Consider the following 17,295-nt stretch of genomic DNA (forward strand, 5'->3'; position numbering starts at 1 on the left):
ATCTGGTTCTATTATTACAATGATAGTTTACCTTTCGATGATTCTCAAAAAAGTTCTTCCAAAGTATCCATATTTCTTTTTTATTTTTTTTTATTTTTATTTCAAACCCATCCTGAGTGTTATCTGTTCATAAACTGTCCAGGCCATGGCTGCCATCAAGGTTCTTCTCAACATACGAGGGGCTAAGCCCCTGAAATAACCAGAGACGCCCATGGTGTGGTTAATGTGGCCCATGGCCCTGAGCACTGATGTGAATTTGTCTGGATAAAGTTGCATCTGGTAAAAAAATAGAAATTTGTTAAATTGTTAAAGTGTACAAACATCAGAAAATAATACATTTTCTGCGATTGCTTAAAAACCAAAATTTATTTTTAACTTCCCGTAGGGTAAGTTATGGTAATCGCAAAAAAATCGAGAATGAAATTTTTATTTTACGTTTCAGGGGTTTCTGAACATTTTGGCATGCTTTAGAAAAAACTGGTTTGTGTGAATGTATGTGTGAACACAATTTTTCGTCGACGATTTCGAGAGCATCGCTCAACCGATTTGAATTATTCAAAACAGATTTGATTCTTACTGATGGTAAGACGTGCTGATTAGCATTTTGAGAAAGGCAGGTCCAGCCGTTGGTAATTCAGTTCTTGAGAGAACTTGGCGTCCGATTTCAACAATGTGAAAAACTTTCATAAAATTTCAAAATTGAAAAAAATCAGGTCCTAAAAAATATCAGTATTTTCAATTTTTTTTAAGGAATCTCATTAAATTCAAAAGAATTTTTTTTCAATATTTAAATTTTTCAAATGTTCAAAATGTTTAAAATTTCACTTGCATTGGCGTATTTAAAACTTGGTAAAATTTTTAGAAAATCAAGTTCAGCGGTTTAAAAAAAAATTTAAAAATTCCATTTGGTGGTTGAAAATCAAACATTTTCATACAATTTCATAATTAAAAAAATTCAGTTCCCAAAATTTGAAATTAAAAAATACTGATATTTTTATTAAAAATTAAAAATACTGATAATTTTTCAAGCAATCTCATTTTCAATAAAGATCTTTTTTTTTTTAAATATTTAAATTTTACAAAAGATCAAAAAGTTCAAAATTTCACTTCTATTGATGTACATATTTAAAAATTGATAAAATTTTTAGAAAATCAAGTTCAGCGGTTTAAAACAAAAATTAAAAATATCATTTGGCGGTCGAAAATCAAACATTTTCATACAATTTCATAATTAAAAAAATTCAGTTCCCAAAATTTGAAATTTAAAAATACTGATATTTTTATTAAAAATTAAAAATACTGATAATTTTTCAAGAAATCTCATTTTCAATAAAGATCATTTTTTTTAAATATTTAAATTTTACAAAAGATCAAAAAGTTCAAAATTTCACTTCTATTGATGTACATATTTAAAAATTGGTAAAATTTTTAGAAAATCAAGTTCAGCGGTTTAAAACAAAAATTAAAAATATCATTTGGCGGTCGAAAATCAAACATTTTCATACAATTTCATAATTAAAAAAATTCAGTTCCCAAAATTTGAAATTTAAAAATACTGATATTTTTATTAAAAATTAAAAATACTGATAATTTTTCAAGAAATCTCATTTTCAATAAAGATCTTTTTTTTAAATATTTAAATTTTACAAAAGATCAAAAAGTTCAAAATTTCACTTCTATTGATGTACATATTTAAAAATTGGTAAAATATTTAGAAGGGCGGGTCCAGGGGGTTGAATTTTTTTAAAAAATGCCATTTGGCGGTCGAAAATCAAAAATAAAAAAAAAATAAAACAAAAAACAAGATATTTTTATTAGTGTCAAATTTTTCAAGAAATTTTATGTTCAATAAAAATTTTTTTTCCAATATTTGAACTTTTCAAAAGACCAAGAAGTTCAAAATTTCACTTGTATTGACGTTTTTGAGAATAGCAAAATTTTTGGAAAGGTAGGGGTCCAGCAGTTTTAAAAAAAAATTTAAAACTGCCGTTTGGCGGTCGAAAATCAAAATTTTTTATAAAATAATATTTAATTTTCATTGACATTTCAGTTTTACTAAGGTTGCATGCTAGCATTTGTATAGGTTTTTGATAAACGTAATTTTTTTTTTTGAATTTAATTATATTTGATGTTCCTATTTCAACATGACTGTTCGGTTGACAATTGAATCACAAGTATCGATTTTTCCCTTTGTAAACATTAAACGACCAATCACGTCAAATCTACGCAAATGACGTCATCGGCCAATGACAAATCAGAATTTACGAAAGATAGTCGTAACCAACTTCAGTCCGTATCGTCGTCGCGCCTAAAGAAGTTCTACTTCAAAAATAAACGCAATCGGAGCTGTTTCTGAGGACTTACTAATTTTAATTGTTCAAGCACTCGGTGATTATTAGTAAATAAAACTAATCTTATGGAATTATATCTAAAATACATTTTTATTTTATTACTCACTTGTGTTTTGATGACATCTGCTGGATGCGTGACAGCAGATGCTAAAATTCCAGCCGTTACACCACAAGTAAAATGGACACAAGATGCATATGGGGATTTTAAAATATCTGCAAACAAAATAAATATATAGTTAATCATAAATTAATTAAAAAATGTCAGAAAATTCTTTGAGTATGGTTAATTAGTCATAACTGGATTGGACAACTACTGGGTTGCCATCCATTCAAAAATCCGTATAATAAGAGTCAAAACAATTACTGAATGTCCTATGTGAGTCAGATTGTAATTAGAGAAAAATTAAAAAAAGATCATGAATTAATTTATTAGCACTAATAATTTTTCCTTACCTTGTGGTATGGCTTGTTTGCTTTGCGTATAGAACATGAGATACAATCCGGAGAAAGGAGCATCCCTTACGAGGGTTGCTGTGAGACCACAACATAAGCCTCGAAGGCCTTCAGTTCTCCAAATTATTGTAAGGGCTTGTGTCATACTGGCATAGTTATATACACCGCTTTCATATCTAAAAAATAAAAAAATAATTTAAATAAACAACAACAATAATAGCTAGATATAGTGGGGCGCATGGCATCGTGCCTTAAGGCAAATTGCTGGAACTTCTCGTACCGAAAACTAAACTAGTTGGTTTGGTATTTAGCCTTGAGGCAAGTTACATGAACTTCCCGATATGTGTAAATAATCGACATAATCAAAAAAAAAATGTGTAAATAATAAACTTCATCAATCCTACTTTAAAAAAACGATAATAATTTTAGCAAAGTTTGACGAATTTTCAAAATTAAACTACTTGTCGTAAGGCCGTAATAACAGTAAATACAGTAAGTTCTATAAGACCATGATGTATATCGCCAAAAAAAGTTCCATAAAAATCGGCTTAAATTTTTTTTTCAACAGTTCATTACAAGAAAACGGCTCGGTAGATTTTCACCTAAAATTAATCAGTACCATTCCCAACTAATATCTTTCGAAGAATTTTTGATTTTTTAAAATCGGTTCAGTAGGAGGAGCTTAATTGTGGACGAAAAGTTTAAGACTTTATTTCAAATTGCAAAGAAACGGCTTGGCAGATCGTCGCACAAAACTGACAAACGATAGTCCTCACCGAAATATATTAAATGGCTTTTGAATTTCTAAAATCGGTTCAGGCGTTTTTGAGAAAACGTCGATAAAAAGTCTAATTTTGTCAAATGCTAAAAAAACGATACCAATTTTTGCAAACTTTGACGAATTTTTATAGCTGAACCAGTTGTCGTAGGGCCGTAATATTTTAGTATGATCTAGAAGACTATGGTATCTATCGTCAAAAAAATAATCATAAAAATCGTCGAAATTTTTTTTTTTTAACTTTATTACAAGAAAACGGCCCGGCCGATCTCTACCAAAAACTAATCAGCACGATTCCCAATCAATATCTTTCGAACGGTTGTTGAATTTTCAAAATCGGTTTTTGAATTTTCAAACATTTTCACTTTTCTGTCATTTACAAAGAAACGGCTTGGCCGATCGTCGCACAAAACTGACAATAGTTCTCGTCGAGATACATCGAATGGCTTTTAAATTTTTGAAATCGACTCAGCCGTTTTCGAGAAAACGTCGATTTACGGCAAAAAATCTGTTCACATACACACACACACACACACATACTTTTTCCAAATTTGGTCTCATTCGATTCAGAATGGCTCGAAACGTCGAGAAAACATAAAATTAGCGAATCGGATTTTTTGATGAAAACATAAACTTCTCCTTCGGGAAGTTAAAAAATAATTTAAATAAACAACAACAATAATAGCTAGAAATAGTGGGGCGCATGGCATCGTGCCTTAAGGCAAATTGCTGGAACTTTCCGTACCAAAAACTAAATTATCAAAAAAAACTTTGCAAAACTTTGAAAAAATTTGATTTTTGAGAAATGTTGTAATTTTTGAAAAAAATTGACTTTTTTGAAAAATTTGATTAGTTTTATTTTGATTTTTTTATTATTCTTTTTTTTTTTTTGAAAATTTTGAACACTTTTTTAAGCAATTCATTATTGCGCTGTATTGTTGATTTGGAATCGAGATATCACATGCCATGCACCACTAATTACATTTACACCAATAATGAATTCTTTTAAACATTTTACTTAAAATCAATTCGTGATTCTTGATAAATAATATGATTTCTACCAACCTGGTTTTAATTACGGTGATTGGTATAAGGGCAGCCCCACTCATGGTTCTTGCAGCGACTCCAAGAGCAACCGCTTGCAATGGGGTTGGCTCGTTTACATTTTCATTCACAAGTGTCTGCGATTTCAGCCAATGTAAGGCAGAAAAGTACAGGCCAACACCAGGAACACATCGTGTTATGGACTGAAAACAAAAATTAAAAATTAGTACTCATTATTAAACGACAGATCTCTATTCACACGACACGACGACTAATCACAATCGACCCGTATAGAAATGATATCATAGAGAGCGAATGACGAATCATTGGCACTCGACTCTTATCTGCAGTAACGCACTTCCGTTGCATTTGTACGGATTTACACCCTAGTCGCGCCTAAAGAAGTTTTACTTCAGAAATGTATTTTTTTAGTTAAAATATCAGTTACAATTATTTGTCAAGTTCTCTTTCGGGAAGTTAAAAAATTATATCATATTAGGTTGTCAAATATCTCCCTTCCGCTTTTTTGCTCTTGGTTTATAATACAAAAAGGCGGAAGGGAGATATTTGACAACCTTATATTATTTTACAATAAGGAAATATATTATTATAACAATTATTTTGCAAATGATCTGCACACATAATTATCAAAGTTGTTTGCAAATTTAATTTGCACCTATGCCACATGTTAATCTAAATGATTTGCACAAACACAAATGTTCTTGTCTTTTAACAATATGCTAAGAGTGTAATGTGGAACAAGAACAGTACATCTGGTTTTGCAAAAATTCGAATTTCTAAATTGCCATCTGCTTCGCGATAGATAATATTATAATATAGAATTTAACTAGTGGTGTATGGCATCGTGCCTTAAGGCAAATTGCTGGAACTTCCCGTACCGTAATGAAATATTCGTGAAATTTTAAACGTTTCCAAATATATTATTACAAATACTGTAACTTTTATTATTTTTGCTATCTTCTGATATCTGTGCAAATCAAATGTAAATCATAAATCAATTTATCTCCAGAACATTAACAACAATCGTCATTTCATTTCGAATTCAATTTAAAAAAAAATAGTTGCCTAATTTACAAAAAAATGAAAAAGTGCTCCCGTATAGTCACAGTCTAAACGCATTTGCAAATAATTCTGTGCGACATTTTCATCTATACTGTGCTTAGCTTGGCGGCATTTTCACATTTTTCAATAGTTTTCACAAAATTGAAAAAGTGCTCCAGACATAAACAGTCTAAACGCATTTGGGTGAACATTTGTACCAGAGTGGCGCTTAGACTGTGCTTAGCCTGGGTCATTTTTTGAATTTTTGAATCCAAAATTACAAAAATATTTTTTGAAAAAAAAAATTAGAAACAAAAATAGGTGATAGATATATAAGTGAATAAATAAATTGAAAACTGCAATTAAAAACATACATATACATTTTTATGAAAGAAAACTGTGACAAATATTGTGAATTTATTTGTCCACATTTTTCTGATTGCAGTTTTCAATTTATTATTTATATATTTATATATTTTCCTATTTATTTATTTATTAAAGTCTATTTTTTAGAAAATTGAATCAGTTTTTTTCTAATATATAAATTGATGTCTGTTTTACTATTTTATTTATATAGCTTTCACCATTCGAAAAAAATGTAACATATATATATATATATATATATATATATATATATATATATATTGATTGTTTTTCGATAATAAAATATATAATATAACTAGCAGCCAATTAGTCGAATTAATTTTCTACTTCCCCATCTGAATTTCTTTCAATATTTAAAAGAATACCAAAATAGAAATTTATGGTAAATTAACAGTAAATACTCTGTTGTTTTTGGTCAATTAATGTTTTCTTGTTTAAAAATAATATTGTTTAGTTTATATTTTCAGTTAATTAATGGTTTAATAGTTTTAAAATTAAATTCATTAAAAAAATTCAAATCATTAAAAAAACTTTCTGTAATTTAGATTTGTTGAATTATCGCATCGAGTGTCAAAACACAAATAAAGAAGTCAGTTCATTATTTTAATTCAACAAATTGGCTACTAATTATATATATATATATATATATATATATATATATTTATTTATATTGTATATATAATTTATATTTATACTTACAGGTGTGATTCCTGTCCAAAGTGCTAATAATTGTTCTTTCTTTAAAATTGTCGTTAAAACTGTTACCATTCCACATGATCGAGGACTGAAAATAAAGAAAATAAATTATTAATCTGGTTGTACTACATATAAATAAAATTTATGAATACAATATTTTATATATGTAATACATTTTTGTTATATTTTATACTTAATCGATGGAAAATTTGTGTAAAATATAAATATATTTATATTTTTACTTCAATCTTCAATTAATGTATTAAAAATAAAATATTTTTAACTAACAAAATTATTAATAATAATTTCTAAATAATAATTCTAAATAATAAATAATAAATTTCTGAATAATTCAACTCTTTTTGAAAAATTTTGTATAATATATAACTAAATTTATTTTTCTGAATTGTTATCAATTCATAAACAATTTCTTTAAAAAAATAGAACAAATTGATAAAATATTTTACTTTTTTGATTGAAAATTCATATTATAAACAACTAAATTTACTTTCCTAAATTGCTATACAATTGTAAATTAATATATTTATAAAATAGAATAAATTATTGAACAATTTTTAATTTAGTTAATAAAACATTACTAAGATTATTTTTTTTAAGTTCAATTGAAAAAAAAGTGTATAAAAAAATTGGACTAATTAAATAAATAAATAAGTTAAATTTAATTTTTAATTGTTTGATTAAAAATTTGTATAAATAAATTTACCTTTCTATATAATTAAAATAGTATAATTAAAAATAGAACTCATTAATGACATACTTTTATTTACTTCATACTTTTTCAATAGAAAAATAATGAATGAAACAAATTAATAAAAACCTCTAGATTTAATTTATACTTGTTCAATTGAAAAATAATGAAAATGAAAAATAAATCAATATAATGATTCGATTGAAAAAAATATTTTTAATTTAGTTTATACCTGTTCGATTAAAACTTTGTATAACATCCAACTTAATTTACTTTTCTGACATGTTATTCAATTGAATAATTAAAAAATAGATCAAAATAAATTAAACTATCTATATCATTGAAATAAACATGTAAATGTAATTTTGTTAAAATGTAAACAAAATTGCATTTTAATGCAAGTTTTACTGAAGCTGACTTAGTTCAAGGACTAGCAATTAAATAAATGTACTTTTTACCCTCAAAATTCCGCAGTCCCTGACCGCTTATTTATTATAATATAAATTGAAATAAACTCAAAATTATTGAAAGAACTAAAAAATTAAATTAATGTAAACAAAATTGCATTTTAATTTAAATTTTACTGAAGCTGATTTAGATCAAGGACTAGCAATTAAATAAATATACTTTTTATGGCCAAAACTTTGAAATAAAAATTCACTCCGGTTCCCCGACCGCTTATTTAATTTAATAAAAAATGAAATAACTTCAAAATTATTGAAAGAACTAAAAATTTAAATTAATGTAAACAAAATTGCATTTGAATTCAAATTTTACTGAAGCTTACTTAGTTCAAGAAGAATTAAATAAATAAACGTTTTACCTCCAAAAATTCTTAAAAATTCACCCTGGTTCCTTAACCGCTTATTTATTTCAATAAAAAATGAAATAACTTCAAAATTATTAAAAGAACTAAAAATTTCCATTAATGTAAACAAAATTGCATTTTAATTCAAGTTTTACTGAAGCTGACTTAGTTCAAAAACTAGCAATTAAATAAATACTCTTTTACCCTCAAAAATTGTAATCAAAATTCACACTGGTTAATATTTATATTAATATTAATTAAATTTGTACTAATAGAATTTTTCTAAACTCTTATTCTATATTTTAAAACTAAAATAAGTATATATATAAAAGTGTAATAAAATTTATATTTACCTAGTAGAACTTTGTGGAGTGTTCTGCAACCTCGTTTTAACTAAATCCAATGGTTGAAACAATATCGCACTGAACGTTCCTGAGAAAGAACCTGCCAGAAAAGACTTCAGAACTGGATACTGCAAAAATTAAACGAACTATAACATAACATTCATTTCTCCAATTTTCAATATATGAAATGATGATAATGTTGCTTTACTACCATGCTGTTACAATGAACAATGATAAAGCAAAAAAAGCATTGTACTTACATTTGCGACAATATCCATTCTCTGTATTTGTAACACAAAACTTGTTTCAATCACTTTTTTTCAAACAATATAAAGATTGCTTTTCTTGTCATAAAATTTAGTATGCAGATAAATCAAAAACTCACTAATCTTTCGGCTAGACAAGTATTTTCTAAAACACCTGTCTAATGCTGTTGAGTCGTATCTGAGTAATCTGAATAATAAATTGGGTTTACACGAAAGAACTGGAACATTATTTTTGGAGTCGAGGAACTTTTGTAAATCGAATGCATGGGTAAAAGACTCTTGGGTAAACACTTTGGATAAAAAAAGCAATATGTCAGTTAGGTTAGGTAAGTGAAAGTGCAATTCAAAGTGCAATGTATGTATGTTTTAGTATTAATCCAGCCAACACAGAAGCAGTCAAACAACTGACTAAATACACTAACAGTACATGCTTTTATATGGAGCTGGGGGGCAAGAGGACATGTTATAAATAAAATACATATGCAAGCGTTCTGAGGGGGCACTAACACAAATACATAAATTTAATCTTACATCATCCAGGCCTCTTATCTTAACTGTGGGGTCACTGATGGCACTGTCAATATTGAATCTTCTCAAATGTCCTTCTATCTCGGCAGCAGACATAATCTTTCATCCATTACAAGAAAAAAATCGCAAAACCGAAAAATGACTTTTTGAGGTTAGGATGAAAAAATTTTTTTGCACGCGATAATTTGCACACAAAATTAGTGCAAATGATTATAAATAAGTCTTTTACTACTGTATCACAATTTATAAGTCTATTATTCAATTATTAGCACAATTATTACATCTGACATAATCGGACCACCTGACAGTTGAGATAAAATGTTTTATTGCGCAAATTCGAATTGGCGAACAAACACATGCAAAAAAAATTAGTCGTTTATATTTACAAGGTTGTCTAGAAAGGCTCAGTTATTTACAGAAGCAGATTAGGAATTTGATTAATTAATTTATAATTCTAATTCAATAAATAATTTTAATGCAAAATGTTATTAAAATATTAAAAACAATTAAGGGTTAACATCGGTTAGTTTGATGCGAAGTGCGCGCCAAATTCAAATGGCAATTTTTATGCAAACATTCAAATACTCTCTTGCTATTTTTTTCAAGTATTCTATTACATATTATATGTAAAAGGTTGTCTAGAAAGGCTAAGTTATTTACAGAAACAGATTAGGAATTTTATAAATTAATTTATAATTAAATTTAATAAATCATGCTATTATTAACATTAAAAACAATTAAGGGTTAACTTCAATTTGTTTGATGCGAAGTGCGCGCCAAATTCAAATGGTAATTTTTATGCAAACATTCAAATACCCATTTACTATTTTATCCAAGCACATACATTTATTAAATACTATTTTGATCTATTAAATATTGTATTGTATATTATATTACTATTACAAACTGAAGTACTATTAAATATTTATAACTTCATTCACTCGAATAAATTAGTATATTTTAAGAATTGTAATAAATTAAGGGCCATTCACATACATTTTTGTTCCAATCAACTATATTTGACTCTTTTATTTTATTAATGACCATTCATTCAAATAAAAACTAGTGGACAAAATTAATGTTTTGGCATCAACTCGAATTTTATTTAATTTAGAGTTTTTATATTGTAATATATAGTTGGTTTAATATAGCCAAAAATCTAATCGTAAAACTATTTATCTAAATATGAAAAAAAATAACTGGCATTCCTGGAGAAAATAAATTCTACCAGATAACAAACATCTAATTTGGAAAATAAAAATACTCATCAATATAAAGAGAATAAGTAATACCGAAAACGACTTGATTAAAATACTATAATTGTCAAAACTACTTTTCTTTACAACTTTTTTAGAAAAAAATAATTTCACTTTAGTATTTTAAAAAAGGTAAAGATAATTGCATTTTTTTATTAAATGGAAGTGAATGGTATTTAAAATAATAAATAATAAATATTATTATAAAATATTTGTATGGTATTTACTAATAACTTTTTAAGATACTTCTCAATTACAAACTTTAACTAAAGCATTTTTTTATATAAATCGTACAAAAATTTGGATTAATAAAGTTGAATGTCTTTCAGTTGCAAATTTCATTTACTTTGTAATTTGTCAAAAATTTGTACAAATAATATATTAATTATCATTATTAATTAATTTATAATTTAATCGAAATTTATACTTAGAAACCAAGAGCTAAATTTTGAAAATAAAATATAGCAATACCTAAACCTCAAAAGTTTAGTTTTTCCAATAAAATAATTTTGTTTGATACTATTCGTTTGAGAAATATTACGGATTTTTTTTCCGTTTTGTCACAAACAAGAAATTCAGATAAATTCAACACATTAAAAAAGCAATAAATAAATTGAATAAGAGATTAATCTTACTTTTATTAATCTTAGTTGAACTTAAAAATAATAAAAATAAAGGCTATTTAAAATCTAAAATACAAATGTATAGAAAAACTTTTATTCAAATTTTTTTTATTCACTATATTTTCCAGTTTTTTTCCGTTTTGTCTTCAACAAAAAATCAATTTCAAAACAGAAAATGTCCAGAAAGAAACAAATTAAATAATTAAAATAGGTAATTTTAAGTTTGAAATTAATAGTTTTAGAACTTTCAAAAAGATATTATTGATCAAAAGTTTTTAAGTATTTTTATTTTAATTTTACTTGAAAATCAAAACTCAGAAATAAGCTTAAAAGAATCAAACTAACTAAGGTGAAGCCAAATAATAAAATTTAGAAGTTTATTTCAATTTAACTTAGCATATAGTTAATATAAGGTTCGATTAATTAAGTACAGATGTTTATTTAAATTGAGCCTAATTTAGTTAAAAAGTTTTGTTTTTTATGTTTTGTTTTTGTAATAATCCATAATTATTACTAGATGAGATGTTTAGACGCTTGTAATTATAAAAGAATAGAAAAAATTAGACATCAAAATAAAATATAACATAATCAAAACCTTTCAAATACGAAACAATTTCGTTTGATAAAATTTTCCACTATTGATTTCCGTTTTTGTCATCAACAAAAATTCCATAAAATTCAAAACTATCAAAAGTCCATCCTGGTGTCAACTAAACAATTATTGTATTTGTGCTCACTCAGAAGAATTGCAACAATAATAATAAACAAAGTCATCCATGCAAACAAAAACTTGTAAACAAATCTATTAACAACCAAAACTCAAGTAGAAAAATAGAAAAATAATTTATTATCACTTTGGATTTTTGTTAAAGCAATCAGAACTATCTAGAACTTTTGCACGAGAAGGCAACCCAACGGTCAACCACTCTCCTATGTGTGAATATATTAGAAATCAAAAAAATATGTATAAATATCTAATAATTATATCTCTATGTTGCAGCAATGCCCCCGAAATGATATTTTTACTTAAGAAAATTTCATATCATACTGCTTGATATCGAGCTGACCAAGGTTGTATCTAATTTGCATTGTAATAAATGCATGTATCATGATAAACTGGTAACATAATAATTTACCAATGCATGATTAAATTAATTTATTTATGCAAAAGTAAAATTAATAGGATTGCATTCGATTTACAAAAAAAACTCCAAAAATAAAGTTTTCATACTCCACGATTTCATATACAAACCTGTTTGAATGTTAAATCCAATTTAATGAAAGTAACTAAAACTTTTATATTATTGTTTATTATTATCAAATATTACTTTTATAACTTATTTTATGTTATTTAACTATTTTTTAACAATTTTTCCAAATTTTTCCTTCACAATAGTTTATTAGTTTATTAGACACACCGTTTCGCGAGGCAGAACAAATAATACTAAACGCATTTCGAGAAATTAAAATCTATTTAGCAAGATTTTAAAGAGTTACACAATATTCTGTTAAACTATGAAGATCAGATTCGATTAACACGAACAGTATCGAAATTAGTAAAAAAATGGAATTAAATATAATTATTTTGTACCGTTTGATACTTATTTGATGTTTATTAATAACACTTGGTTAAATATTTACTTTTGTAAAATATATACTTTTTGTATGATTTACTTTTAAAAAATTACGTCGGTTTGCACTTAGTTAATTTTAAACGTAGATTCAATAACGAATTAATTTTATATAAATTTACCAAAGAGTTCATTTATATTAAGTGAAGAGTTTAGAAAATATGAAAGATTTTAAGCGCGATGATTGTGAATCAATTCATCTAGATGAATATTAATCCTCAATTTTCTAAGGCGACAGTTTTTTAAATTAAATTCCATATTGATATTATTAAATTTTAAAAATTGTATTACTCATATCAAAATTTAACATTTAATGTAAATATTGATATTTGATTTCATTATTAATGTAATCTAAACAAAGAAGCACTAAAGTTCATTGTATAGAGTTTGTTGATTTTAAATAAAATTGTTATGTCCATGTGGGGTATTTGATAAATAACAATATAAAGTACATATCATTAAATGATATTTACAAGATAAGTATGTGATCATCAACAACTAAATAATTAAAATATAAAAAATATTTATTGAGTAAATGCATTTCGATATTGAAACTCTACTCTATATAAATTTAACATTCTTAAAGTAAAATTTCAATAATTTTTCATTGCAATAATAGATAAGATGCCCAAAATATCCAATAAAGTTGACGTGATTTTATTCATAGTAACCTTTAATATATTACAAACTAGGGAATGCAATACCGATGGAAAATTTCAATACCGGTATTTCGGTAATTTTACATTTTAAAATCGGAAAACCGGTAAATTACCGGTATTTTTATTATTTTAAACAAACGTAAACAAAATTGAAAGTAAGAAAGACCAAAAACTCATAAAAGATCATATTACATTATTATAATAAACTGTATATTGTCTGTATCCGATGTGTTGAATTAGAATAATCTCCAATATTTTTAAAAAATAATTTTTCTACACTAATTTAAGATCGGATTCTTTGTCGAGATAAATAATAAGTTATTATAATTGCTGATTGTGAGTATTGTTATTTAAAACAATGTGATGCTTCTATAGTATTTTCAAACTTCGAAACGTTTTCAAAAAATAATATTTTATAATTGTAATAGGACCAAAAAATATTTAGTAATTATCATAATTATTATGTATAAAGTTAGAAAAAAATAAAGATTACGCAGGGGTAATCTGTATGATATAAAATATTTTGGGCCAAATATCACTTAAAAAACCGTTACATTTTCACAAAAGATGAAACAAACATCTATTATTATCTATCAGTCCAATTCTATATATTGTAACACGATATGAAGCCCTTTGGAAAGCAATAAATATTCAGTTTAATGACGAGTTGAGATAATATATGACATTTGTTTATCTCATAGAATCACTTGAAGATATAGCTGTTTATGCGATTATGGAATTTAAAGGTAAATTTGTTCCGAGGAATTTAAACTTTAGGGTATTATGTATCAAATAGCGCTTATGTAAAAATACCGGTATTTTTGGAATAAATACCGGTAAAAATACCGCCGAAAAATCGGGCGGTTTACCGGTAATTCGGTATACCGGTATACCGGGATTGAATTCCCTATTACAAACTATAGTGGTATATGGCATTAGGCCTTGAAGCAAATTGCTGAAACGTCCCGTACCGTAATAAAAAAGTCTAATAATTATAAATGTTTTCAAATTGAACATATAATCACTGTAATTTTCATTATTTTTATTTTATAGACAAACTTATGAATTGGACGAGGACGACAAACTAACACAAGCAGAAAGTTTTTGAATCTTTCAATTCGGATGCTTATTTCTCTCAAAAAGTGCGTTTTTTGCACATTTAGCTCGGCATCTCCAAAACGGCTAAACCTGCCTTTGCCAAAAACTACTCACCTCTTCTCCCAATCATTAAAAATTGAATGCCTTTTAGATCATTCAAATCGGATGCTCCGTTCTCTCAAAAACTCGATTTCTATTTTCTGCACTCTTTGCTCCGTATCCCCGAAACGGCTGCATTTGCCTTTGCCAAAAACTAATCAGGACATCTCCCCATCAATAGGAATCGAATGTTTTTAACCTTTCAAATCGTTTGATCCGTGCGCCCGAAATATCAACAAAAAATTGTTTTCATACATACACACATCGATTTTTTCTAAGGTCTGCCAAATCGTTCAGAAATCTTCAAATGTGAAAATGTGCAAAAATTTTCAATTTCTATTTTTGTACGATTACAATAACATACCCTAAAAGAAGTCAATAAAACAAAGTTAAATAATTATTTTAAGTGAATAATTAAAACATAAAATTAGCAGCATTCAAAATCAGCCGGGTCAAACAATAAGTGGTCATGTAAATCATAATATTTTATACTAATGTACTTTTTGTATATGTAAGCGATAAAGGCATCAAACTGTTCTAGTATATTTTCTAAAATGCGACTTCTTTTCCAAAATTTAAATAATTTTTATAATTAAACTACTTTTCTTGGGTATATAACGATTCAGGATGTTCGTTAAGTTCATAACTCTCATTAAAGATTCATAAACATCGCAAATAAAAATCAACATTTAATTACGAAGAAACGCCCCAGCAGATCTTTTGTAAAAACGAATCCCACTTATACTAAATTTTCCATTTTGAATCAGGAGTTTTGCACCTATTTTCCAATTATAAAGAAACAAAAATTAAAAAAAAAACTAATAAAAATAAGTCCTTATAGAGTTTCATCAAATGGCTTTTAAATTTTTGAAATCAGTTCGTACGTTTTTGTGAAAACGTCGATAAAATGTCAAATTTGGGCTACACAAATACATACACACATTTTTTTTCTAATTTTGGTTTTTAACAATTCAAAATGACTTAAATTTAGCAATTCGGTTTTTCTAACGAAAAATTTAAAATTCTCCTTTGAAAAATTAATTATTAACTTCTCGTAGGGTAAGTTATAGTAATCGCAAAAAAATCGAAAATGAAATTTTTGCATATCCTTACGTTTCAATGGTTTCTGATCATTTTGGCATACCTTAGAAGAAAATGGATGTATATGTGTGCGGATACAAATTTTCGTCTGCGATTTCGGGAACACGGATCAATTGATTTTGAATAATTCAAAAAACGCATTCGCATTAATAAGGAGACGTACTAGTTAGTTTTTGGTAAAGGCAGGTCGATAAGTTTCGAAGATACGTGGAAAAAAGTTACAAAAATGGTAACTCAGGTTTTAAGAGAACGGAGCGTCCGATTTGAATAACTCATAACATTGTACTTGTATTGACAAAATGAAGAATTAATGGAAAATTTGGTTAGACAGGTCTAGCGGTTTCGGAGATCTAGTAAAAAAAGTAAAAAAATGACATATGCACATCAAATGATCAGATATTTTATAGAGATTTTAACAATAAGGATGGTCAAGATTTGACCAGGGCTTTTATTTAACCTGGGACCCTTCGGGGTAGGGGATACAATTATATGAGTATAAATACCTGTAACATATAATAATAAGGGAGTCTAGCAAATGTAATAAGAGAAGAAGGTTGTAGAGTGTAGTTCAATATATGTCATAAATTAAATAGTGGTTTTATTCACATCTTCTTATGGTGATGAAATATTTATAATTTACAGTCCACTCAATATCAAATTAATCAAAGTGATCCTCACCAAAGTATAAATTTTGTTTACATTCCTATGGGTTTCGTACCAATGCTTATCCGTTAAACTGCGATGCGGCGCCTACGCGCTCTATATTTCTTATCTAAAACATCCACGCCTTGAAAAAAAGTTCAAAATTTTCAAAAAAATTCAAAATATAAAAAAAATTCTAAATATAAACTAAATCAAATTAAAAAAAAATAAAAAATCTTAAAAATCTAATTTTTTTCTAAGATTTAAAATAATTTTAAAGAATGTTTGAACATTTTGATTTTTGGGACAAAAATTTGCCTTAAGGCACGATACTATACACCATTAGTTAATACTAATACTTATAATTTCCCAATACGACCCTGTTCTCAAATTCTCAAGCAACAGCTTAGTATTTCTATCAAACACAGTGCCACTGGCACTGTCTCCGTTATCAGTAACATAAGTAAATGTATTTATAACACATTTACATAGAGACCCCCAGCGATCAGATTATCGCGCCAACTCTCTGACCTCACCGAGGCCGCCTCTGACCTCTGTTATCAAAAATATTAGCGCTCTCGTCACTACATACACATATAGTAGCAATATTATAAGTGATATATTTCTTATTTCGGTTCCCATGTGGAATAATAAACGGAATTATCGCTAATTATACGAACTCTTGACTGACCCGTGCGTAATCGGGAAAGGGACCCACGTGATTGTTAATAGAGTGACGGAGTGGCGGAGTGGCGGAGACTCT

The 17,295-nt window shown here is 26.8% G+C and overlaps 1 protein-coding gene across 2 annotated transcripts; it reads right to left on the reverse strand.

Annotated features, from left to right (window-relative positions):
• On the reverse strand, positions 1-9,848 carry LOC113387716 (mitochondrial glycine transporter B-like). 2 transcript variants are annotated; one of them, XM_026625083.1, is made up of 8 exons: positions 9,427-9,848; positions 8,890-9,082; positions 8,639-8,757; positions 6,772-6,856; positions 4,648-4,829; positions 2,805-2,980; positions 2,458-2,564; positions 1-276 (listed from the first exon to the last, which is right to left on the reverse strand). In XM_026625083.1, the coding sequence occupies exons 2-8, from the start codon at positions 8,905-8,907 to the stop codon at positions 97-99; spliced, it is 867 nt and encodes a 288-aa protein (XP_026480868.1). In that variant the 5' UTR covers positions 8,908-9,082; positions 9,427-9,848; the 3' UTR covers positions 1-96. The 2 variants fall into 2 exon arrangements, with proteins under 2 accessions (XP_026480868.1, XP_026480869.1); XM_026625084.1 differs by lacking the exons at positions 8,639-8,757; positions 8,890-9,082 and having other exon boundaries at positions 9,427-9,844.
• Positions 9,849-17,295: the final 7,447 nt, after the last annotated feature.

The sequence above is a fragment of the Ctenocephalides felis genome, unplaced genomic scaffold (genome assembly GCF_003426905.1).
Source record: "Ctenocephalides felis isolate EL2017-DRISC unplaced genomic scaffold, ASM342690v1 CF-g0.4_SCAFFOLD_03572, whole genome shotgun sequence".
Taxonomy (NCBI): domain Eukaryota; kingdom Metazoa; phylum Arthropoda; class Insecta; order Siphonaptera; family Pulicidae; genus Ctenocephalides; species Ctenocephalides felis.

Coding starts and splice junctions, on each gene's coding strand:
- LOC113387716 (XM_026625083.1), bottom strand. Junction 6,857..8,638: donor ACTCCACAAAGTTCTACTAG/GTAAATATAAAT, acceptor CTTTATTTTCAG/TCCTCGATCATGTGGAATGG. Junction 4,830..6,771: donor TTTGGACAGGAATCACACCT/GTAAGTATAAAT, acceptor TTTTGTTTTCAG/TCCATAACACGATGTGTTCC.